General features: G+C 38.4%; 1 protein-coding gene across 1 annotated transcript in view; it reads right to left on the reverse strand.

Annotated features, from left to right (window-relative positions):
- Positions 1-8,088: 8,088 nt before the first annotated feature.
- The window catches only part of CFTR (CF transmembrane conductance regulator), a 171,218-nt gene continuing 152,865 nt past the window's right edge, over positions 8,089-26,441 (reverse strand). The window contains exons 24-27 of the mRNA XM_046021027.1: positions 20,452-20,541; positions 11,945-12,117; positions 11,011-11,116; positions 8,089-9,797 (exon numbers count right to left, since the gene is read on the reverse strand). Of these exons, the coding sequence (XP_045876983.1) occupies positions 9,597-9,797; positions 11,011-11,116; positions 11,945-12,117; positions 20,452-20,541 (570 nt within the window). The 3' untranslated portion in view covers positions 8,089-9,596. The remainder of the gene's footprint in view (positions 9,798-11,010; positions 11,117-11,944; positions 12,118-20,451; positions 20,542-26,441) is intronic.

The following is a 26,441-nucleotide window of genomic DNA, read 5'->3' on the forward strand; positions in this document are numbered from 1 at the left end:
AAGCCCTAACCTCAGGAGAAACTATTTTATCAGAGCCTAACCTACCTAGGTAAAAGAAATAACCGATTCCAGTCTATTCTAACCATCCTACTCCACTTAAAAGAGGAGAAAAAGAAGCTAAGAAACACTAGTAAAATCCACAGACTAAAGACAGGCTTACCAAAAGACTAGGACCTAATTAGAGGACTGCCGAATGGTTGCCTCCTCCCAGACATTATCACTATACAATTAAAGATCTCTTTACCAAAGCTCCTTTTCCCTACAATATCATGTATGACTTTGAAGAAATATTACAAGGCACACTCAAAGGCAAAAAACACAGTTTAAAGAGCTCAAATAAGCATCAGGACTAGAGGAAGATATGACAGAAATGTTGAAATTATCAGACGAGAAATGCATAAAAACTATGATTAATATCCTAAGGGTGCTAATAAAAAAGTAGACAAGATAGAACAGGTAGATAATGTAAGCAGAGAGATGGAAATTTTGATGGAATCAGAAAGAAATGCTGAAGATCAAAAACACTGTAACAGAAATGAAGAATGTCTTTGATGGACTCGTGTGTAGGTGGAACATGGCTGAATCCCTGAGTTTGAAGACATAAAAAGAGAAAAATCTCCAAACTGAAAAGCACAGGAAAAAAAAAAAACAGGCTGGAAAAATATAACCCAGAATATCCAAGAACTGTGAATAACTAGAAAAAGTATAATACACCTGTAACTGGACTACAGAAGAAGAGAGAAAGAAACAAAATAAATATCTAAGACAATAATGACTGAGAGCTTCCCAAATTCATGTCAAAACCTAAACTACAGGTCCAGGAAGCTCAATGAACACCAAATAGGATAAATGCCAAAAAAGTCCTTCCCAAACCTAGGCATATTTAAAGTGCGGAAAATCAATTAAAAAAAAAAAAACTTGAAAGAAGCCAGAGAAAAAAAATACTTAAATACCTTATCTATGAGGAGAAACAAATTAAAATTATGTATGATTACTCCTCAGAAACCATGCAGGCAAGAAGAGTGGAATGGAATATTTAAAGCACTGAGAGTGGAAAACAAAACAAAACAAAACAAAACCACAACCTAGAATTCTGTACTTTGCAAAAATTATCCTACACAAGTAAAGGAGAAATAAAGACAGTCACAAACAAACAAAAATTGGGAGAATTTGTAGCCAGTAAACATAACTTAAAAGAAATGTTAAAAGAAATTCTTCAGAGAAAGGAAAATTATTTAGGCCAGAAACTCAGATCTACATCAGAGAATGAATAAGTGAAGGTAAAAAAAAAAAACAAAAACAAAAAACTTTTTTCTTTTCTCACTTTTTTTTTTCCTAAATGAAAGGTCTCACATATTTATTACTGAACCAACTTAACTGGTACAGAAACAAAGTAACAGAAAATCATTTTCCTGATAAAACATCTCTATTGTTCAAGTATAGTGATATCTACAGAGTGATATGATACAAGCAAGTGACCTTCATGCAGTATAAATACTTATACCATCTCATGTGTGATTCCTTATAGAGCCAGGTTCTTGATTCTTCTCTAATGTCTCTTGTTGGAGTTGTACTTGATTTTAGTACCAGTTTTCATCCAAATCCACTGGGGAATGGGATACTTCTCCTCTCGTTTCTTGCCCAGGAATCGCTTGATCTTGAAAATCCTGGGAGAAGACATGGTGAGGAATAGTCAACTATAAAAGCTGCAATGGTAGAGAAAAGGAGAGCTTTTTTTCTTGTTCTTAATTGATCCAAAAATTACATTCTGGGGGCACCTGGGTGGCTCATTCAGTTAAGCATCTGATTTGATTTCAGCTTGGGTCATGATCACATGGTCCTGAGATTGAGCCTCATGTCGGGCTCCAGGCTGGTCATGGAGCCTGCTTGGGATTCTCTTTCTTCCTCTCCCTCTGCCCCTCCACCTGTTCACACTCTTGCTCTCTCTCTCAAAAAATAAATAAATGAATAAATAAAATCATAGGCTGTTCAATAAATAGTAACAACAATGTATTTGGTCACATATACTATATATATATATATATAAATATGATTATGTTTAAATAAAATGTAATTAATGATAGCAATGATACAGGGAACAAGAGAAAGGAATTAGGAATATTTTGTGATTCTGAGCTGCCTATATTACCAATGCACTAAAGGAGACTTAGATCAATTGTAAACATATATTGCAAATTTCAGGGTGACCACTAAAAAAACACACACAAAAAATACAATTGATATGCTAAGAAAGGAGAGAAAATGGAATAATATAAAATCCTCAAAGCCCCAAAGGGGAGAAAAAGTGAGAATGTCAAAAATACCCAATAGAAAATAATAAAAAATACAGTAGCTATTAATTGAACTGTATCAATAATCATTATACATTTCAATAGTCTAGAATCACTGATTAAAAGATAGAAGTTGTCAGAGGGAATAAAAAAATAAGACCCAGTTATATGTTATCTACAAGAAACCTATTTGTAATATTAAGAAGCATAGATGAAAAATAAAAGCATGAAGAAAGTTATAGCAGGGTAACATGATACTCATTAATGCACATGTGCCTAATAGCAGCAGCACATAAAAATATATGAAGCAAAAACTGATGGAACTTAAAGAGAAACTGAAATAGATGAATCTACTATTACAGTTGGAGACTTTACTACTACTCCAAAGCAAATAACAGATTCAGCAGACAGAAAATCAGTATGGACAGAGTAGAAATTAATAGTACCATTAATCAACGGGACACAATTGACATCCACAGACTACTTCATCCAACAATAACAAAATACAAACTCTTCTCAACCTCACATGGAACATTCACTAAGTGAGATCACATTCCGGGCCATAAAATACCTTAACAAATTTAAAAGAAAAGAAATTACATGTTGTCAAACTACAATGGAATTAAACTAGAAATCAACCCAAAAAGCTGAAAAATTCCAGAATGCTTGGAGGTAAAGCATTACATTTCTAAATAACATATGAATCAAAGAAGAAATCTTAACATAGATGAAAAAAAACTTGAACTACATAAACATAAAAAACAACTGCTCAAAACTTGTGGCATGAAGCAAAAGTAGTGCTTAGGTGAAAATTTACTACATTGAATGAATATATGAGAGAAGAAGAAAGATCTAAACTTATTTATCTAAGCTTCCACCTTAGAAAATTAAAAAAGGAAAGCATATTAAATGTAAATTAGGTAGAAGAAAGAAAATAATTAAAATTAAAACTGATTAATGAAATTGAAAATAGGAGATCAATAAAGTAAACCAATAAAACAAAAAAAAAAACCTGGTTCTTTGTAAAGATCAATAAAATAGATGAGCCACTAACCTAGCTAACTTAGAAAATAACAGAGAGGACAAAAATCACTAATATCAGAAATGGAAGAGGGGAAATCATTACTGGACATTAAAAGGATAATAAAATAATATTATGGAAAACTCTATGCCCATACATTTGATAACCTACATGAAATGGACCAATTCCTTGAAAGATATAATCTGCTAAAACACAAGAAGAAGAGTCAATCTGAATAAGCCAATTAAAGAAATTAAAACAATAGCAACTTTCTTTTATTAAGATTTATGTATTATTTATTTTAGAGAGTGAGAGAGTGTGTTTGAATGGGGGGAGGGGTGGAGGGACAGAGAAAGAATCCTCAAGCAGACTCTGCACTGATTGCCGAGCCTGACACAGGGCTTGATCCCAGGACCCTGAGATCATGACCTGAGCTGAAATCGAGAGTCAGATGCTCAGCCAACGGAGACACCCAGGTGCCCCAGTAATTAATTACTTTCTGAAACAAAAAGCACCAGGCCTAGATGAGTTCACTGATGAATTCTACCAAACATTTAAGGATGAAATTCTATCAATTTTCTACAATTTCATTCAGGAGATAGAAACAGAGGTGATACTTTCTAAGTCATTCCTTGAAACCAGCATTACCCTAATACTTCAATGAACAAAGAAAAGAGATCATTATCTCTCATAAACATAGATGCAAAAGGCTCAATAAAATATCAGTAAGTCTAATCCAATAATGTATAAAAAGAATTACACACCATGACCAAGTGGGATTTATCCTAGGTACACAAGGCTGATTCAGCATTTGATAATCAATTAATGTAATCAGGGTGCCTGGGTGGCTTAGTTAGTTAAGTCCAACTCTTGCTTTCAGCTCAGGTTGCGATCTTGGGGTCATGAGATCGAGTTCCGTATTGGGCTCCATACTCAGTGAGGAGTCTGCTTGAGACTGCCTCTCCCTTTCCTTCTGCCCCTCCCACTCCTTATATTTACTTATTTTAGAGAAAGAGTACATCTTTTTTGTTCTAAAGAAAATAAATTAATGTAACCTACCATAGTTTCAGACTAAATAAGAAAAAATCACGATTATATCCATAGATACAGAAAACACATTGACAAAATCCAATACCAATTCTTGATAAAAACCCTCAGGAATGTAAGAATAGAGGGGAATGTCTCAACTTGATAACGAACATCTACAAAAACCCTACAGCCAACATACTTAATGGTGAGAAACTTAGCTCTTTCACCGCAAGATAAAAACAAGTCAAAGATGTCCCCTCTCACCATTGCTTTCAGCATCCTCTGGAAGTCCCAGCTATGGAACAAGAAAAAAATTGGAAATAGAAGGTATACAGATTGGAATGCCTGAGTGGCTCAGATGGTTAAGAGTCCAACCTTGATTTCAGCTCAGGTCATGATCTCAGAGTTGTGAGATTGAGCTCCATATCAGACTCTATACTTGGTGGGGAGTCTGCCTGAGATTCTCTCTCTCCTTCTGCCCCTCCCCATTCCAAGCTGGCTCACATTCTCTCTCAAATACATAAATCTTAAAAAAAAAAAAAAGTTTAAAAAATTAAAGAAGATTTGCAGATTGGAAAGGAAGAAATTAAACTGTCTTTCCTCATAGATGACATGATCATATATGTAGAAAATTCAAAAGAATTAAAAAAAAAAAACCCTCTTGAAACTAATAAGTGATTATAGCAAGGATGCAGGATACAAGGTTAATATCAAAACTCAATCACTTTCCTATTTCTAGCAATAAGCAAGTGGAATTAGAAATTAAAAACACATCACCAGTTACATTAGTAGCCCTCCCAAAATGAAATAATTACAAATCTACCAAAATATATATAAAATCAATATATGAAGAAAACTATAATAAACTTTGATAAAAACTTTAATGAACAAAATCTTAAAAGAATTAAATAGGGAAAGATCGATGTTCATGGGCAGGAAGACTCCATATTGTCAAGATATTATTCTTCCCAACTTGATTTATAGTTTCAACGTAATCCCAGTCAAAATCCCAGCAAGTTATTTTGTGGATATCAGCAAAATGATTCTAAAGTTTATACAGAAAAAATAAAGACAGAGAATATCTAACTCAATAATGAAGAAGAATAAAGTCCAAGAACTGATACTACCCAATTTCAAGATATTCTATAAAGCTACAGTATCAAGAGTATAGTATGGCAAAAGAAAAAAACAAGTAGTTCTGTGGAACAGAGGAGAGCGCCCAAAGCTAGACCCACATAAAATAAAATCAACTTACCTGTGACTATGAGGAAAGGCAATACAATGGAGAAAAGATAAGATTTTTTCAACAAATGGTGCTGGAACACCTGGACATCTTAATGCTAAAAAAATGAATCTAGACACAGACATATTCTTTACAAAAATTAACTCAAAATGGATCACAGATTTAAATGTAAAACACAGAACTGTAAAACTTGTAGAAGATAACATAGTAAAAAACCTAGATGACCTCGGGTATGATGTCAACTTTTTAGATACAACACCAAAGGTACAATCAGTGAAAGAAAAACTGATAAGGTGGACTTCATTTAAATTTAAACCTTCTGCTCTGCAAAAGAAAATGTCAAGAGAATAAAAAGACAAGCCACAGACTAGGAGAAAATATTTGCAAAAAAGACATATCTGAAAAAGGACTAGTATCCAAAATACACAAAGAACTCTTCAAACTCTTAAGAACCCATAAGAAAACTAACAGCCTAATTACAAGACGCACAGAAGACCTGAACAGACATCCCACCAAAGAAGATAGACAAATGGAAAATTAGTATATGGAAAGACATTTATTAGCATGTATCATCAGGGAAATGCAAATTAAAGCAACAATGAGACACCATTAAACATCTGTACTAGAGGGGCACCTGGGTGGCTCAGTGGGTTAAAGCCTCTGCCCTCGGCTCAGGTCATGATCTCAGGGTCCTGATATCGAGCCCCACATCGGGCTCTCTGCTTAGTGGGGAGCCTGCTTCCTCCCAAAACATCTATACTAGAATGGCCAAATTCCCAAACACTGACAACGCAAAGTGCCTGGAAGCTTTCAGAGAAACAGGAACTCTCCTTCACTGCTGGTGGAAATGCAAAAAAGACAGCTATTCTGTAAGACAGCTTGATGGTTTCTTATAAAACTAAACATACTCCCATAAGATCCCTGGTATTTACCCAAAGACCTGTACAAGGATGTTTATAGCAGCCTCATTCATAATTGCCAAAGCGTGGAGGCGATCAAGATGTCCGTCAGTAGGTAAATCCAGATAATGGAATATTATTCTGCCCTAAAATGAAATAAAATATCAAGCCATGAAAATACATGGCTCCATGTCTTTAAGAGAAAATTTAAATGCTTATTACTAAGTAAGAACAGCCAATCTGAAAAGATTACATACTCTATGATTCTAACAATGTGGCATTTAGAAAAGGCAAAACTATGGAAACAGTAACAAGGTCAGTTGTTGCCTGGGAGTAGGAAGAAGGAGCAGATGACTAAGGGTTTACCAAAGGTGAAACTTCATGTAAATCATGGAGTTTGGGTGATAATGATATGCTGATTATAAAAAAGGTACTACTCTGGTGTGGAACGTTGACAGTGGAGGAGGCTATATGTATGGGAGTACAAGGAGTTTATTTGGACTGTACTTTCTGCTCAATTTTATTGTGAACTAAAAACTGCCCTAAAATATAAGGTACATTAGTTTAAAAAAAAATTAAAATAGTGCATGCTCTGAGACTGACCTCTTGGGGTCATGTGTGAAAACAAACCTCTCCAAATAAGGAAAGACATGGTTGGAGGACGTAGTAGGGGTCTACTTTCTATCTACCACACCATGGGCCTGCAACTTACATGAAGAAACTCTGCAAGGAAGAAAGGGAGACCAAAGAACACTCACCTATTAAACATAAGGATTTAAACAAAGAAAAACCACTCAGCTTCTAGAAATACTATTTCCCTTGATGAGAATTGCTCATCGAGACCCATCAGATAGCTACCACTATTTGAAAAGGCATTCAAATAAATTAACGGACAATCGCAGAATATACAACCTTTTTGTTCTATTAGCCTCACCTTTAAAACACAAATACCCTCAAAAGCATCCTAAGTCATGAAAGTGGGGAACACAACAAGATATTTGTACAACACTGTTCATAAAAACATTATTCAACACAGTCAAATGTGGAAGCAACCGAAGTGGACAAATGAATAAATACAATGTGGTATGTCCATATAATGTAATACTCAGCTTTAGAAAGTAAGGAAACTCTGACATTACTGTAAGATGATGAATTGTGAAGACACACTAAGTGAAATAAGCCAGTTGCAAAAGAACAAATACTCTATGATTTCACTCACGAGGTACTTAGTTGTCACAGTCATAGAGACAAAGGCTGCTTGGGACTGGGAGAAGGGAAGAATACAAGTTTTTGTCAAATGGCTTCATAGTTTCAGTTTTGCAAGATGGAAAAGGTTCTGTGGAGGGATGGTTATGATGACTGCATCATAATGGGATTGTACATAAGGCCACTGAATGGTACACTCAAAAATGATAAATGTTAAGTTATGTGTATTTTACCACAATTTTTAAAAAGAAATCATTTTTAAGAGCATCTTAAATTTATGTGGGATTTTAAGAAGCTGTATTTAAAGAAATGATGTGTGCTTTGTGTTCCATGATCCTTAGAGACTGAAGTAAGAGATCAATGAGACATGAGTAATGAACACATCTGAAGACAGCTAAGTTTCACACAAATATAGGGATTTTATTGGCACATGATATTTTCTTACAGTAATAAATAGAATGTAATATTAACAGTTAGTTTGGAGTTGGGAAGGTGTGTGTCCTTGATAGGAGAGGTCAGATTTCATGGTACCATTTTCCAAGAGGAACCTGTGTGCTGGCAGGGAATCATACAGAGGTGCAAATCTTTGTGAGCCCCCATGCTTCTCTCCACATCATCAAGGTAATTTGTAACTTCTGGTCAATAGCTCCCCCAGTTTTTTTCCTTCAGTTTTAACATATCATAAAAAGAGCTAGTGCCATAAAAAACCAACATTTCACATATAAAATTCTTTTAATACAAATATAATTCATAATAGAATCATCTTAAAATACAGCCATTTATGAGTTTGAAATATTAAAATAAATATTTCCTAGAGAAAATTTTACTTGCATGACAAACTTATAAAACAGAAGCATATAAAAGGAATTGATTGACTCTTCCCTGTGTCTCCCATTATCTGTCCCACTCAGTCTACACTAGGAGGAAAGGCCTAGAGTTAGCCTGAAACTGCATTAACATTACCCTATACGTACCCTACATCTTTGGATTTCATGCACATCTACCTGCAGTGTCCGCAGCCTATATGCTTACATACCCTTCCCAGAGTTTCTGGGGGCAAGAAGGATTTCCTGTGCCAATTTTCATTAAAGCATTTTTTTCTAGCTATCCTTCTGTTCAAAGGTCTTATGAGCCTGTTACTTTCTGGAAACTGGGGAAAGTCATGTCAACTTCTGCATCAAGGGAATTATCCTGTCCCCCACATGGGACTGTAACAGCCCTCTTCCTGGGTAAGGGATGTATACTAATTGCCTGAATTATTTGGTTTTTTGGTAAAGCAGTGAGTGGTATTAACACGGATTTTCCAGATCAGGAAGTTCTTTCTCCTGATACCTAGCTGTTACACGGTATATATTTTGACGAGCTGACTTGTGACTTTTGCAGTACTCTAATACTTCCTTTGAAATAGAACAGTCCGAATACCTAAGAGACAACAGAGTTGTATTTTTAAGTATCTGGGGAGAGTAGAGGCAAAGTGATATAAACTTATATAAACCACTAAAGTTTCCAATCATCTTTACTTAATCCTATCTCGAAGTAGTATGATTACAGTTCTCCTCCAATAACACAAATTAGCAAGTCTCACTAAACAGTAAGTTGAACAATTACACTGGCTGACAGGGATAGCCACCCTTCCAATTACTACCAAGGGGAAAAAGTTCTCAGGAAGATCTGGCTTGCAAACGCGAGTGGTAAATCTTCAAGGCTTTGAAGTACCTTTCACACAATTTGACCTCTGCCAGAAAGCCACTTATCCAGACCCATCTGAGCGTCCTTAATTCCTCTTCTCAAAATTTTTCCTTTTAAAAATAAACATTACTCATCCTTGTGGCAGAAAAAAGGGGCAGAAACTGGGTTCTCCTCCAATTTCATGAGTGGCCATCCCATGCCAGTATAAGGAGTGCTCTCTAAAGCCTTGTTTCTTGCACCTCTTCTTCCGTCTCCTCCTTCAGAGCAGCAATTTGAGAGCGAGACTTTTGCTTGCTCGAGTTCCGGTGCGGGAAGAACCTCAGCCTGTCCAAGGGGCTGATGGCCTGCCGGAAGAGGCTCTTCTCGCTCAGCAGCTTCTGGAGGGAATCATACTGCCGCACCTTGTTTTCCTCTATGACCTAGGGAAGTGGCCATTAGTGAGGTCTTGGGCAGAAGGCAGGGTGGACCAGAGCAAGGACAGAAAGTGGCAGAGGCTCAAAGGAAGATAAAAGCCAAAAAGCAAACAAGTGTCCACAGGCTGGCAGGCTGGATAGTCAGAGATCTCATTTCCCTGGGGAGTCCTCTTGCTTCTGGAGCTTCTCCATTTGTGAAATTAGCTATAATTGTCTACTTAGCAGCTGGAAGAGTTTTGTTTGGTTGGTTTTTAACTGGTATAGGACTGAACAATGTGCTTCTTCAGAGAACTTTAAAAGAACTAACATTGTTTGGTAAGCCAGAACAATCTCTGACAGATCCTCATTTATGACCTTAAAAATGAATGTAAATCCATAGCATGAGAAAGAGTTGAGCCTCTCCAACAGGGGGATTGAAGCTTAGCAATCCCAAGTGGGTTATGATGTGCCTGAGTTTAACAGGCCTCCCTGACACGTTCAAGTGGGGGAAACCCAAGGCCAGATGATAGAGGGGCTTTACCCAATCTCTTGAACCTGGCCAAGAGGCAAGAGGCAAGAGGCTATGGGCTGGCCCTCTGATTTGTCACTGGATGCTTATTGGTAATAACAATTCTTCAGTAGGAAAAGCATTTACCTCCAGGAGCCTCAGAAGCCTTAATAGAAAGGACGAGCTACAACATCCCCAGAACTTCCTTGTGACTAAACCTGAGGGAATACGTAAACATCACATTAAAGAGTCTGTGACAGTTTTGAAAGCATGGTAAGAGGGTGATTGGGAGAGGCACTTAACCTGAGCTCCAAACAATGACCAAAAGAATGAAATGAGTCTTTCAAACTATTGCATTAAAACCACACATCGGATTGCAAGACAATACAGGCCTGTGCTGGACCCCATCCACGGGAGACTCAGTTATTAAAAAGCATCAGGACGTAGACTTTATCATGACTTGATCCCCAAATAAAGGATTCAAATGTATAGATGTTTCAATTTATTAATGTAACTTAATAATATGCTGCTATTTTAGATTTACTGGATTCCAAACTCACCTCAGAGCTCAAACTTGTGCAGCTCTTTTGAGCAGAGGTGGGTGGCTGTGTGATACTTATTTAAAGGAATAACCCGTACATTGTTGTGTTGTGATTTGCAGGAACTCCTGTGTAAGATGTGGTTAACAAGAATTAAAGGAGAAATGAGATCTTAAGCAAATTATAAACTCACCAAAAATCGCTGACATTCCAACATAGCTTCTATCCTGTGTTCAGAGAGGATTACTGTGCAATCTGCAAATGCTTGTTTTAGGGTTCTTCGAATGATTTGATATGTTCTAGAAAAGAAAGAAAATACCACAGTAACATCATAGATTCTCAATAATCTACCCTTACCTTTGATGGTGTACTTATTTTCCTATTGATTTGGTTCTTTAAATTACTTCTCTTTCTTTAAATAATTCTATTAACATAGTCCTGATATAGAGTCAACCACAATCAGCTTTTCAACCATGGGGTAGATCCTAAGTTTCCAAAGACAAACAGGACAGATACTTTGAAGAAAATTTCACAAGTCAATACATTTTATTATCATGTAGAATCATGAGTGGTTCTTTTTGTGCTATAAAAATTTCTTATTGTATAAATAGCATAGAAAGGAAAATCCTAAGAATCAGATTTGCCCATGTAACTAAGTATTTCCTCATGCATTGACAAGGGGGTAAATTTGTATGAAATTCCAAAAATTACACACAGAAGAGAACACAGGGTGCTTATACCAGGAAATAAGCACTTGTGCTCATGTCAAATAGTGACTTTTCTACTGGGCAATCATTTCATATCCTGGGGGGGAGGGGTGGCCTCCCCTTGCAGACATGACCACCTAATGAGAATTTGTGTCAATATGAGGTAAGCATCAAAGATTCTGCTCCCAGGGGCACCTGTGTGGCTCAGTTGATTAAGCAACTGCCTTTGGCTCAGGTCATGATCCCGGAGTACCAGGATCAAGTCCCACATCGGGCTCCCAGCTCCACGGGGAGTCTGCTTCTCCTCTCTCATGTTCTCCTTCACTGTCTCTCTCTCTCAAATAAATAAATAAATAAAATATTTAAAAAAAAGATTCTGCTCCCATCATGGTATTCAATAGCAGGAATTCTGAAACTCACATTGGATCCAAATGAGCACTGGGTTCATCAAGCAGCAAGATCTTTGCCTTACTGAGAACAGATCTGGCCAAGCACATCAACTGCTTGTGGCCATGGCTTAGGACGCAACCCCCATCCACCAGGACAAAATCAAGCTTCCCAGGAAACTGCTCTATCACAGATCTGAGTCCAACCTGCAGAAAAGAAAGAGGGAAAACAGTATGCTTAGAAGGGCAATTTAGATACCAGAAGGTTAAAGACACTTGAGAGGTCAAAAGTTTCGATTTTATATCAACGACCCACCAGTCTTGCTCTTTGGGTTTGACGGAACTGAAGTCTATATATAGTCATGGCAGCTCTAAAAGATAAACCTATGACTGGGTTCAGTTTCGTATTTCATTCAGGAAATTTTCAGTGAGTGCCTATTCTGTGCCAGGTGCTCCAAGTAGGGATCAAAAAAACATACATTCCTTGGCTTATGATAAGCCACATATATTCCTTGGCTTATGATAAGCCACACAATAAGAAGCCACTTATTATCATGTGTGGGAACCTCTCCCTCTTCCTGTCTCTTGAATATTAGTCTTTCTCACCCCTAACAGTCCAAATTCTCCTTCTGAGAACTCACTCATTTTTAGGGTATCAATAACCACTGATAAGCTAATGATTTTTCAAATCTTTATCTCTAGTCCCGGCCATATTCCGAATACTTCTTAAATCCTTCACCTGGCTAGCCCCATTTTGGTGCCATCATTATCCCAAGGGGTCCATCTGTCAATTGACCATAAAAACACTCCAGGGATCCTTCTAAAATACAGAGTTGACCACCTCATTTCTCTGTTTGAAACCTCTTCCTGACAGAATAAAAACCAAGCTCTCTCACATGACATAAATGGCATCCAGAATCAAGTCCCCTCCACCCTTGCTTCCAGCAGCAGGAAACAGCTTGTAGTCCCCTGTACACTGCAACATACCCTTTTAAATATCCCTGATCATCCTCTAGGGCAGTCAGGCACGTAGTCACGGTAGTATCTGTGTAAGTTTTCCCTGCTAGACTGATTCCTGAGAGTAAAAACATATGTTCTTTAGCTCTATGTCCCTCATGCCAATACTGGGTGCACTGTCAGCTTCAACATTAATTTGTTCAAGAAGTATGTACTGAGACCCTAGACTGATGGCCCCAAAAAACTCCAAACATGGTTTTGATGAACATAAAAATGAATCCAAACTTAGGAATGATACCTGCTAAGTGAACAAGGGCTGATTTTGTTCTGTCAATATAGAATGAAGTCTAAGACAAGCCACTTCCCCTGTGTGCTCTCTTTTTCTCATTTTTTTTTTAAGATTTTATTTATTTATTTGACAGACAGAGGTCACAAGTAGGCAGAAAAGCAGGCAGAGAGAGACCTGCTGAGCAGAGAGCCCCATGTGGGGCTCGATCCCAGGACCCCAGGACCATGACCTGAGCCGAAGGCAGAGGCCTTAACCCACTGAGCCACCCAGGGGCCTCTTTATCTCATCTTCGAAACTCTATAAAATCTCTTAAAAATAGAAGTATAAAATTAGAAGTTCCTTAACACTAGTAAGAATTTTTAATATAATTTTAAGTCAAAATTAACTATGGAAAAGTACAGACTAGATGGATGTTAACAAGGGTTATGGTGATCTTTTCACACTATACAATTATCAAATGATTATGTTGTACACTTGAAACTAATACAGTGTTATACATCAATTATACTTCAGTTAAAAAATAAGAGTATTGGTTACAGATTGAAGTAGCTTTGCATCTGCACTTCACTCATTTGCTGATGGTATCAGGTGTGTTACTGTAAGTCTCATTTACCTCGCTTGGAAAAAATGGGGAAAATACTAGTATGGACTTCAAAGGACTATAGCATAGATTAAGCGAGATAATTTCTGGAAAGAGATTGCCACACAGTGCTGCACATGGTAAGTACCTAATCCACCCTAACTACTAGTACAACTTGGGAAATCCCAAGGGCAGGGGCCTGGTCCTGAAACACTACCCTGGTAAGACAAGATTTGCAAGATTTTGCCTTCATAAGTTGCCTTGGGAGGTGCATTAGCAGGAAGTACTGCAACATTATTAATTTATATCATACCTCTAGTAACGAGGTTGAGGTATTGGTGAAAATGTGGTTGCATATACAGTATTCTCCCCCAAGATCCATATTAATCTTATAGTCTTTTCCCAAGCCCTCTTACTATCTTATATTTTATGTGTTTATTTTCCCAAATGAAAGTATTTCTTAGGCAAATAATTCAATACTTAAATATATATCACCGTCAGTATTTGGAGAACAAAATTATGAAAATAAATGACAGTGAGACATAACAATCTAGAGTCGATTTTGCAACATTCCTATCTCACTGTTTTACTATTAAGTAGAGTAAAAAAAATTTTTGAATCACATTCACTAGAGAAAGATCAACATGAGTTAGTAAAACTTTTAAGTTTTGAAGTAAGTGCACATTTGACAAATTTATCAATTACCTATTTTCCACCAGATATTATGGTAGGTTTTGGAGAGAAAATGGGAAGCAAGACAGACTAATAATTGTTTTTGAAAAGATACAAAGTTATACTCTAGGTGTAACCAATTTTATGTGCTGGTAAGAATGGCTTTAATTAGCCTGAAGATTATTTGAATGTAAATGACTATTGAGTCATGCATTCTTTAATAGGCTCTTAAGGAGGGTTTATTAATTCTAGGTACAATGGCAGACTCGGGGATTCAAAGATGAATAATGCTAGGCCCTTCCTTGAAGAAATTCACGGTCCAGGTAGGGAAAAAAATAATATGTGAGAAATTACTGTTCAAAGTGCTGTGAGGAAAAAAAAAAAGATTGAAAATGTTAATTGCCATAGAGATAATCTAATTTAGTAGCAGAATTCTTTATATGTTAACATGTACACAACATATCCATACATATTCCTGATATAATGTCATTGATATATATCACAAATTTTTTTCAGTAGGTTTAAAATAAATATAAATTTTAGCGTATCTCTGTCTAAGCAAAGGTAAATTAAAATTTGCTAGAATCCAAACATTTCTAATTAGTTTTATCCTAACTTGGCCTGGAAAGTAAATAAAAGCATCAACAGTTTTTGGAAATAAAAACTTTATAAGAAAAGAATTTGCCAGTTTAACCCATTGAGCTAATAAATCCTGTATTTACAAGGAAAAAATTTTGTTTTGTGACATATCAAACTAAAAAAAATGTACTACGGTCTGTAAAGGATCAGACATTTTCTTCAAAATGTTGACTCTGCTATTGCCACACTCTGGAATGTTATTATGGAGCAAGAGTTTGCTCTTGTGACAAGAAAACATGGGGAAAGAAAACAAAAAAGTGAATTGTGGTTGGACTGAACAGTCCATTAGCAGACAGCTATAAAAATAGACACTCTCAACACCTTTAGGCACTCCTTTTGTTGCTCTGCAGGTTTTCCAAGGCAGATTTTCAAGTTAAAAGGCCACTGTGTTTTCAGCGTAACAGTATTCATTCTTTTTTGCACAACACCCAGTGCTCCATGCAAAACGTGCCCTCCCCATTACCCACCACCTGTTCCCCCAACCTCCCACCCCTGACCCTTCAAAACCCTCAGGTTTTTTCAGAGTCCATAGTCTCTTATGGTTCGCCTCCCCTTCCAAATTTTTTTTTTTTAATAAACATATAATGTATTTTTATCCCCAGGGGTACAGGTCTGTGAATCGCCAGGTTTACACACTTCACAGCACTCACGATAGCACTTACCCTCCCCAATGTCCATAGCCCCCTCCCCCTCTCCCAATCCCACCTCCCCCCAGCAACCCCCAGTTTGTTTTGTGAGATTAAGAGTCATTTATGGTTTGTCTCCCTCCCAATCCCATCTTGTTTCATTTATTCTTCTCCTATCCCCCTACCCCCCCATGTTGCTTCTCCATGTCCTCATATCAGGGAGATCATATGATAGTTGTCTTTCTCCAATTGACTTATTTCACTAAGCATGATACGCTCTAGTTCCATCCACGTCGTCGCAAATGGCATGATTTCATTTCTTTTGATGGCTGCATAAATAAAATGGGAAAAAAAAAATTTGGAAGGGGAGGCGAACCATAAGAGACTATGGACTCTGGAAAACAACCTGAGGGTTTTGAAGGGTCAGGGGTGGGAGGTTGGGGGAACAGGTGGTGGGTAATGGGGAGGGCACGTTTTGCATGGAGCACTGGGTGTTGTGCAAAAACAATGAATACTGTTATGCTGAAAAAATAAATAAAATGGAAAAAAAAAAAAAAAGGCCACTGTGTCTCCTACTTAGCTTGCTCTTTAAAATAACTTACCTGACTATCAATGTGTTAGGAAGAGAACTCTGTTAAAGGTATCGAGAAAGCAAACAATTACCAAAAAAAGCTTTCATTCTAAAACTAACAGATGTGCTGCTCTGACCATGCACTAAGAAAGCTCACTTCGCTAAGAGCCTGTGAACCTGAAGTTCAAGCAGGCAGAGAGAGCTGTTCCCGCATCCACCAAACCCCTCAAACTTCTCAAGGCTCAGAATGCTCATTGCTAATGGCAACATCTGCCGTATACCAATCACAAGGTTGTCTTTGTGATATATCACAGGTGAATCAGTTGTGAATAAACAAATGAATCAAATCATTCATTTAAAAACTGAATTAAAAAAATAAGAACTGAATTAAGCCATTTATGTATTTGTTCAATCAACCAATATTTACTGACCTCCATCCACATTCCAACACTACTGTAGGTACTGGAAATACTGCAGCGAATGGGACAGTAATCCCTGTCCTCAAGGGACTTACAATCCAATGGGGAACATGGACATGTTAAGAGGTGACTCTATCCCATGGAAAGAATGCTATGAAAGAGCTGAGGGTACAGGGCACAGTGAGGAGCGGCTCCTCCTCAGGACTGCAGAGTCAGGGCAGGGCGCTGGAAGAAGGAATATGTAAGAAGAGATTTGAATGATGAGGAGAAGCAGGTGTGAAGGGCTGGCAGGGTTTCCAGGTGCAGAGAACAGCACGAGAAAAGCATCCAGAGGTCAGAGAGCATACGGTACTTTAGAGGAACTGGATCATGGTAAGTAGGGGGAGGTTGGGGCATGAGTTTAGAGAGGCAAGCAAAGATCAAATCATGATGGACCTTGGAAGCCACCTCAAGTAGGGTGGACTTCATTTAAAGGACCACAAAGAACCTTGTTTCTCTCCACAAAGGGGAGAAACAAGCAATCGGATAGGGTTAAGAAAGATCACCAGAGCTACAAAGAGCAGACTGAATTGTAGGAAGCCAATGAGAGGAAAACCAGCTAGGAGGCTGTTTCAAACATCCACTTAAGAGTTAGTAGTGGTATCAGATGGGAATGGAAACATTCTAGATATTTGCAGGAGATGGCATTAACAGGACTTGACAGGTGGAGAGAGGTGAAGAAATCGGGAGTTAAGGATAAGTCCCAGGTCTTGGCTTTGGGCACCTGGGAGGTGCTGATGCTATTTGCTAGAATTAGTTAAGACAGGATGGCTGTGTGCACTGGGGCTGAAAAAGTGACTATGGAAACAAGGTGCTTGTCCACTCTGAGATGTCAGGTAAGGAGCTGATAGGCAGATGTGGGAGTCACAGCATCGTGGTATAGAGCCAAGAAGTTGCATGAAATGTCCCAGGAAGAAGGAGTAAAATAGGACTTACTATAAGGGAAAACACCAGCCTTTAAGAGACGGCCAGGTGAAAATCAGATGAAAACAGGATCAGATAGCTAACAGTCACCTAACACCTATTATTCGCCAGGCACTGTTCTTGCCCATTATATGTGTAAGTCAGAAAAGTTACAGCAACTCTATCAATTATGTTAGGGGTCTAATTTTTTTTTTTCCTCTTAGGATTTGGTCTCTTGAAATTCTCTTTGGTCTACACAGCTGATAAACTCAGTGCTTGTGGAGAAGCTATCTGGCTCTGAGGCATTCGGGGATGGGAAAGTTAGAACATCTCAGTGTGAGGTCTCAGAAACCCTTTTGCCCTCCTTTGCACTTGCTTTAAATGCATCCACAGAACGCTGAGGCTCAGTGTGCCAGGATGAACGTGTGGGCCTAGGGCACAAAGAGTAAGGAAGCTATTTATGCCAGCTTTGCTTCTAAGCCTTAGAACTAGTAACAAGGCATGATTCTCATGGCTTCACAAAATCTCGTTCAGATCAGCAAGAATAGAGTTTCACACTGGAGTATGGGGCCAAGTGCAAGGTAGGATTAAAGTGTTTCTTGGGGGTGCCTGGGTGGCTCAGTGGGTTAAAGCCTCTGCCTTCGGCTCAGGTCATGATCCCGGGGTCCTGGGATCGAGCCCCGCATCGGGTTCTCTGCTCAGCAGGGAGCCTGCTTCCTCCTCTCTCTCTCTCTGCCTGCCTCTCTGCCTACTTGAAATCTGTCTGTCAAATAAATAAATAAAATCTTTAAAGTGTTTCTTGGCCTGGTGTTGTCATCACATGTACTTGTGATTTTCATTTGGTGGAAAGCGGAATCATGAAGGAGGGGCTGTTGAGATAAGATTCAGGTGTTTAGCTAACCTGCTGTTACTCAGTTCATTTTCCTGTATTGAAAAAAGTCACAGCAAGGTCACAGCGAAGACTAGATGAGATGCCATGTGTCCTGGTTTGCCCCAGACAGTACTGGTTTATGCTTTTTGTCCCAGTATCCTGTCCAGTTTAGAAACTGACACACCCCAAAATGTTCCTGTTTGGATAAATTATATGATCAACCACGTGGACAAAAGCCCAGGACTTGTAACTTTTAAACCAACGATTTTCTGCTTCTCAGCTCCTCTGAACTCTTGCTTATTTGTATGCTATCTTTGGGCCTCCTCAATAGAAAGTTATCATTAGTATTCAAAGCACATGACATGAAGGTAAGGACAGCATTATCTTGGTTTATGAGTAGCAAAAGATTTTTTAAAATCAGTAAAAAAGACTTAAATAAGGGTTGATCAAATGAAAATACAGACAGGTGAAATTTACGGACTATAGTGATGTTTAAAATTTTAACCATGTCTTCTAAAATTTTAGATTATTTTTATGATCCTGATTCCTGTAAATTTTACTGTGACTTGGCAACAGTTGCGGATTTTATAAAGTCTAATGTCTTCTTTCCTGGTTTCTGTCCCACCACATCGTGTTCCTATAGCTCATTCTCTGAAGTCACATCAAAAGATCTTCATATGAGCCACTTGCAATTTAGTTAATGTTTTCTTTAAAACCCCTGTTTGTTGGGTAATAAGGAAACTTTGATAATAAAAATAGTTAATCTAACTGTATTTTATGAGGGGCACATTAAGGTTGGGCACTCAGTGGGTAAGTGTTTAACACACAAGGCTGTCAAAGCTCCTGGCAAGATCCAGTCCAAAGGGAGGCACGAAAGGGAAGAACATTTGGGATAAACATAATTGGGCTACAATAAAGACCAAAACTGATTGGGAGAGGGGGAGCGGGCTATGGACATTGGGGAGGGGAGGCGAACCATAAGAGACTATGGACTCTGAAAAACAACCTGAGGGTTTTGAAGGGTCAGGGGTGGGAGGTTGGGGGAACAGGTGGTGGGTGATGGGGAGGGCACGTTTTGCATGGAGCACTGGGTGTTGTGCAAAAAGAATGAATACTGTTACGCTGAAAAAATAAATAAAAAGGGAAAAAAAAAAAAAGACCAAAACTATGGGAAATAGTGAAATAAAGTTGTTCTCTAAGAAGACCTTTGAATTTCAGCATTCTTAAGGCTCATAATTACAGTCTGCCACCAACCAGGGCTTTGGATGTAAGCCTCAAGCTTAATGAAATAGAACAGTTTATGTTTATAACCACCTATTGGGTAAATATGGGGGATTTATTATTTAGGAATTTCAATTCCATTTTAATCCATATATTCCTAATATGGCCCTACTGACCTCAAGGAATGGTACACCCCACAACTAGGTCATGTGGCTTTTTGCCTAGAAAGACTCATAGCCACATCCCCTTAAAGCAACTGACTCCTGGTGACTTCCAGAGAAGGCTGCGGCCATTTGCAGGTGCTCTAGAAGGAGTGTCATTTTTGAACTCATACTTCCTAGAGAAGTACATCATGTTAGGCCAAGGCCTCTCCTAGTGCTAGGAAAGCTTCAGAACCAGAAAAGGGGGGATGAGAAGATGTGGAGAGACGATACTTAGAATCCGAAATAATCCTGGTACCCTGTAGGGTGCCTGGGTCTTTCCCAGTCTGTTGTCTCACTGATGTACACTGGTAGGGAAGCAGGCCAATGCAGTGCTACCTCTGGGGCCTGAGAGTGGGGGACTCACCACAGAGGAAGAGGGAGGCCTAGTGCAAAGTACTGGGGTCTCCAGGTATATTAGTGTTCTCCACTCGAAAGTTATACACATACCTACAGGCCTAAAGGTTAGCATGTAAAACTATCTTAGCTATGACAACCTCTCCTGCATGTGTATGAGCTACCTCTTTCAAAATTATTTTAGTAAGCATCCTTACCTCATCTGCAACCTTCCATATTTCTTGTTCATTCCACTGTCCGTAGGGATCCAAGTTTTTTCTAAATGTTCCAGAGAATATAAATACTTTCTAGAGCAATAAAGAAACAAAAGAGGAAAGTATGAATAACCTAAACATCTTTGTATGTTTCCACTATTTTATTGCAAAATACTTGAAGCAGAAAAAAATACTTTAAAATCAAATGTCCATGTACTTACCATCTAGTTTTCTTAAATTTTATTTTTAAGATTTACTTATTTACTTGAAGGAGAGAGAGAGCATGCAGAGAGGAGGAGCAGAGGGAGAGAGTCCAAAGCAGACTCCATGCTGAGCACAGAGCCCAACATGGGGCTCGATTTCAGGACCCTGAGATCATGACCTGAGCCAAAACCAAGAGTCAGATGCTTAAGTGACTATACCACCTAGGCACTCCTTGTTTTCTTAAGTTTTAGAATTTTATCATAGATGCTTTGTGTCTTCTTTAAAGAAATAAAACATTACAGCTACATTAGAAGCCCCTAACAAACACTTATCTCATCCCAATGTCCTTAGGGTAAGGAAACAGTTGTAAGCTGTGGGAAATTAAAATTTTATTTTATTCCTAGCACTTTTCCCTATCAAGAGCAAATATAGTAGAAAATTGAGCAATCAAAAAATTATGTTTATGAGTTATAATATGTTAGAACAATTTACTATCTTGTTCACATATGTTCCTTGGATTCCTTTGATAAATCTAGCTTCCTAAAGGATTTTGAGATTGTTTGAATGTACAGACACTTTCTTTAAGCACACATGTTCATCTGGTCTGTAAACCAAGGCACACCTTGACTTGTACAACCAAGAGAAAGCCACAACTTAGGAATCAGTGCAAAAATGGAAGTCGAGTCTTTGTCTAAGTGAGAGCATGAACCAGATGAGGTGGAACCTGCTGAGTGGACAAAATGACCATCTATTGTCCTGCCAGGAGAAATGCACAATTACCCCCCTGAGCCACTCTCCTTGACATATCACTGTCTACTCAGGGCTGCCTGGGGGCTAAAGAAAATGTTTTAAAAGAAAATCACCCTCTCACTGAGAAGTGCTGCTGTCACAATACTAATATTTAGTCCTCTTTTTGTGCGTACGGGTGAACCAAAAAATACTTTGATGTTAACACGCAGAATAATATTTTCTTTGCCTTTTTTCTTTTGCCTTTGATTAATATCCAGTAGAGAATTAAGAAATACACTTTTTTAAGTCTTCGTTTCCATAAGTTGCCGTATACTGAGAGAGAAAGCTCAGCATCCAATTCATCTGAAAGGAACTGCACAAGACAGGTGGGTATCTGTGCCTCTTGGATAGAACAAGAGTATCCTCACCATGGCAGTCAAGTTCAAAGACGGTCACATTAAAGACCTCATTCTCCAGTTCCCAGTTTAAGGTTTAAAGAACAACACTGCACCAAACATCTCAGGAACCATCTGGAGAAAGAACAAGAAGACTGATGCTGGTATTTCTTAACCTGCGTCAAAATCATCTTCCTGGGGCACCTGGGTTAATGGTTAAGTGTCTGACTCTTGGTTTTGGCTCAGGTCATGAACTCAGGGTCATGAGCATGGAGCCTCTTAAGATTCTCTCTCCTTCTCCCTAGCCCTCCACTCCATTCCACTACCTGCTTGTGCTCCTACATTTGCTCTCTCTTAGAAAAAAAAAAAAAAAAAAAAAAAAAAACCAAAACAAACAAACAAAAAAAACCCAGCTTCCTTTGGGGGCACTTATACTGCTTTATAGAAGTGGATATAAGGGATGAATATATAACTCATAAGACAATGGATATATTTGTGCGTCTTCCTCCTAGTTTCCCAGGAAATTAAATTATGTCCAAATAAGCTAAGGAGAGCAAACAAAGAGCATTATCAGGGAATTCTGATAAATGAAGAATAAAATAAGAAGTGGCTCTGAAAACTCGAGTCAATTCATTATTTAAGCAATGGGGTTTATTTAGTACCTAAAGTTCAAAGGCTTACCAAGGGAATTTTGCTTTTTATTGTTTTTTACATTTTCTTAAATATTATGGTTCTTTATATAAAAGGTTTCTTGCATTACTGAGAAAGACAGGAAATAACCATTGTGAGGTTTACCAAATATCAGACAATGCATGACACGCTTTGGAAAAGCCATCTCCATTGGGAACCAAGCAGAGAGAATACAGAGCTTCGTTTTATGACAGATTTGCTGTAGGCTAGGTAAGGTTCTTAACATGCATTATCTCTTTTCATCTTCCAATCAGCCTCACAAAATAAACCCTTTATGGCCCACAAAGAAATTGAAGCTGGGAGACTTAAGAGACTTTTCCGACATCACTTAGCTAGTAGATCATAGAGTTAGAATTCAAACCCAAGGGTATTTGTTTCCAAATATGTGCTCCCTATTACCACAAAGTAACGTCTCAAGTCCTACCCAGATCAGTTTTTATTCCTGATCTGGGACTCGGGAATGATTAAAGGTTTGGCAGAAGCAGCCCAATGGGTCCATAAAGAGCCGATCATTGCTCAGCAGCATAGCCTTGTGTCAGTATCACTAGCCATTCCCTGGCAACAGGCTCAGTTCCTGCACCTTGAAGGAAGAGGCTTGCTTCCTCTACCTAGCCAGAACCAGAGTTGAAGGGTTTTTATACAGGTTACAATGTCTTTGTAACCTTCAAGGATATTTACACATCCAGTGGAACAGAACACCAGGAGATTTTAATTTGGCCAAATGGAATAATGTCATTATTCTGGAGGGCTATGGTTGGAGGCCAAAGGTATCACGACAACAAAGCCACCACAGAAGTGATTAAAGGTAATGTGACTTACAAAGATGCTGTAACAATGCAACTCTACAAACAGGAACCCATGCTCTTTGAGCCTCTGTGTTCCCACTGTCAAATGGGAGAAATGGCACCTTTCTTCTCAAACCTACTCTACCTATAGGCTTTCCCATTTTGATAAGTGTATGGCAACTTCACTTCCTCAATCCAGAAACTTTGGGGTCATCTGTGACTTCTTTCTCCCTGGTCCTCCCAAATGGAATCAGTCATCAGTCCTGTGGATTTTCCCCTCAAATACATCTCAAATCCAGTTATTTCTCCATCCCTACTGCCACTAAAGAGTTCAAAACACCAATATTGTGCTCTGGAACACTGCAAGAACCTTCTAATTGATTTCTTCCTTTTCTCTCTTGCCTCCCTTCCAGTCTATTTTTATTTAGCAACCAAAGCAATTGCTACACATCTAAATTGGATTATCATTAACCTTTGGTTTCCCATTATACTCAATGCAAAATGTAAAATCCTTCAGATGGCCTGCAGACCTTACATGATTTAGCCCCTTCTACTACTTCTGGCTCATTCAGCACCCTGCTCTGTCCTCTCCCCTTTTCACCCAGCCACATGGCTTTCTTTCACTTCCTCAGTTTCTTTATACATTCCTTCATCCTGTTTACGAATCTCAGCCTGTACATTCTTCCCATGGCCAGTCTTTAAAAGAATAATAGTAACTACCCATTAAAACTTTGATTTTTCTGTCATTGTTGGAAACGGTATACCTAACTTTATCTCGTGACAGCTTAATCATTTATACAAAAGACTTACCAAGTGGTTGTCAGTATGTTATACATTCATTTTATTTAAAATAGATACACATTCAAAATTGTGAAGGAAGAAAGATGTGGAAACTGGACATCCAAAAGTCTTAGATGTAGTGGATTTGAGACTACCCAGAAATTCTGTAGGTCTTTTGTTTATAGTTTATTGTCTAGCATTAAAGTAATGCTTTCATTTTAATTTTTTAAAAATGAACTGAATGGACCGGTTCAGTTAGAATTAAATTTCATACAATTAACTACACATTTCATTCCTGTCTTATAAATAGCATCTCTTCCTTTTGGAGGTGCCAGCCAATGTCTTAGTTCTGTTTTCTAAACTGTATGAAGTTTCCACAAAGGCATCTCTAAAGCCGAGAGGTCCTTGCAGGTGACCTACGTCCTTTCCCCAGGTTTACAAATGAAACAGTCAAGGCCCTGAGAAGTTATGTGGCTTGGCCAAGGTGATACAGTCAGATGGATTAGACAGCAAAAAAATACAGCTGAAACGAAAAATCACAATGATCCTCTCTTTTAAGAACCTACTCACCAATAGGAAAATGAGGATGTGCAAATATTTGATATTTATTTAATGTCATGGATGTATGGCACAAAGAGCAATTCTTGGGACTCCAGGAAGAATGAAGAGAGCACCATTGTTCACTGGCTGACTAATCTCTTTCCTGAAGCTGATTCCTCCACTCCTCAACTCCATGGAGTCCGCCAGGCATACGTGGGGTGCTCACATACCTCAAAGGGGCTCATATCCCACTACAGCAGGCAGTAGGCTTTAGCCTTGGATGTCAAATGAAACAAAAAGCAATTTGGCTTCCATGGTGATTGAATACAGCATAAATTAAATTAGCGGGAGGAATATTTTGCTTTGGTGAGAAGGGAAATATATATATGCATATATCATGTAAATCTCTATTAAAATGTGGCCCCAATGCTTATAAGCAGCAGAGTGGCTATGAGCTTACCTTCTCGCAATGTCTGCAAAATTTTATTGTAAGTTGAATCTATACAACAAAAATCTATTCAATTTGAACAAATCAAGATTCTATAGTTGCATTATAGAATGTCTAAAAATAAGTTGTTTGGCTTTTACGAATATCTATTAATGAGAACAAGGTGAATAATATTAGAAATGTTTCAGGTTTGGTAGAGACTAATTTTATAATGTTAAGGTACATATTTATTTATATGTAAATGACTGCATGTTGGATGTTCAAATATTTGGTTCCTGTAAAGTCATTTAATGTGTCACAACCTTTTATTCTACAACTTTCCCGTATACATTTTTTAGAGATAGCATTTAAAAAAATGATTTCCAGATCTGACTAAATTGTGAAAATTTTCGAGTTTTTCAGCTCAGAAATAAAGTTGTGTCATACTACTATCCATACTAGTTATTTTTCTCTTCTCCCTTTTTTTCCTAAGCAAACTCCACCTGCAACATGGGGCTCAAACTCACCACTCTGAGATAAAGACCCCCCACTGCACTACCCACTGAGCCAGCCAAACACTACTTCTCTTTTCCTTTGACTTTGGCACCCCACCCCCACCATGGTCTTTGCTATAGTCCAAGATCTCACCACATCACAGCTGGAGAGTTTCTCAGCCCATTGCCCTGCCTCTCAAGCTCCTTCTCAGGAGCTGGTTTTCTACACACTACTGTAGCAGGCACTTCGGCCACCCCTTCACCCTGCACTTCCTGGCTCAGGAAGAGTCCATTCCTTCCTCACAGGCCCCTGTCAGTACTTACCAAGTCTTTCCCTCTCCCTTAACACTCCCTAACAAGTGGCCTCCCCTGCCTTTTGTACCCCAACTCTTTCTAATTCCCTTCTCTGTACTTGTTCATAAAATCCCTATCTGTTTGGGATCCTGGAATATCCTTTCCACCACACCTTGCCCCCAACCTTTCTAAAACCTGCAAACGTTATGGCCCATTATGACCCACCTTAACTACCACCTTCTCTGTGAAACTGCCTGTATCTCATTTGTTCCTAGCAGTGGGTGGAGAAAAGAAGGAAGGATACAGCGAAAGTGAGTTGTTGGAAGCAGCAACAACAGGGCTTCTGGCTGTCCTCCGCCTCAGAAGTACCCATAGCACCCCCTGAACAGATGCCCTCCTTAACTCATAACTATATCTAATTAACTATCTTTGGTTTTTCACTTTAGTTTCTTCTTTTCGTCTCTGATTTCAATTTTTAACTTCTCATTGGAGGCTCGTAGGTAGGATTCGGACCTCAATATCTTTCACATAACTATAGAGTTATGTGAACTATAGCATATAGAGTTATAGTATGTTATAATTTTAAGCTTATAGGAGTTTTACAACTCATTATTTGATTATTAATTGTTATTACGCTGAATAGGAACTGCTGCAC

The sequence above is a fragment of the Meles meles genome, chromosome 10 (assembly GCF_922984935.1).
Source record: "Meles meles chromosome 10, mMelMel3.1 paternal haplotype, whole genome shotgun sequence".
NCBI lineage: Eukaryota > Metazoa > Chordata > Mammalia > Carnivora > Mustelidae > Meles > Meles meles.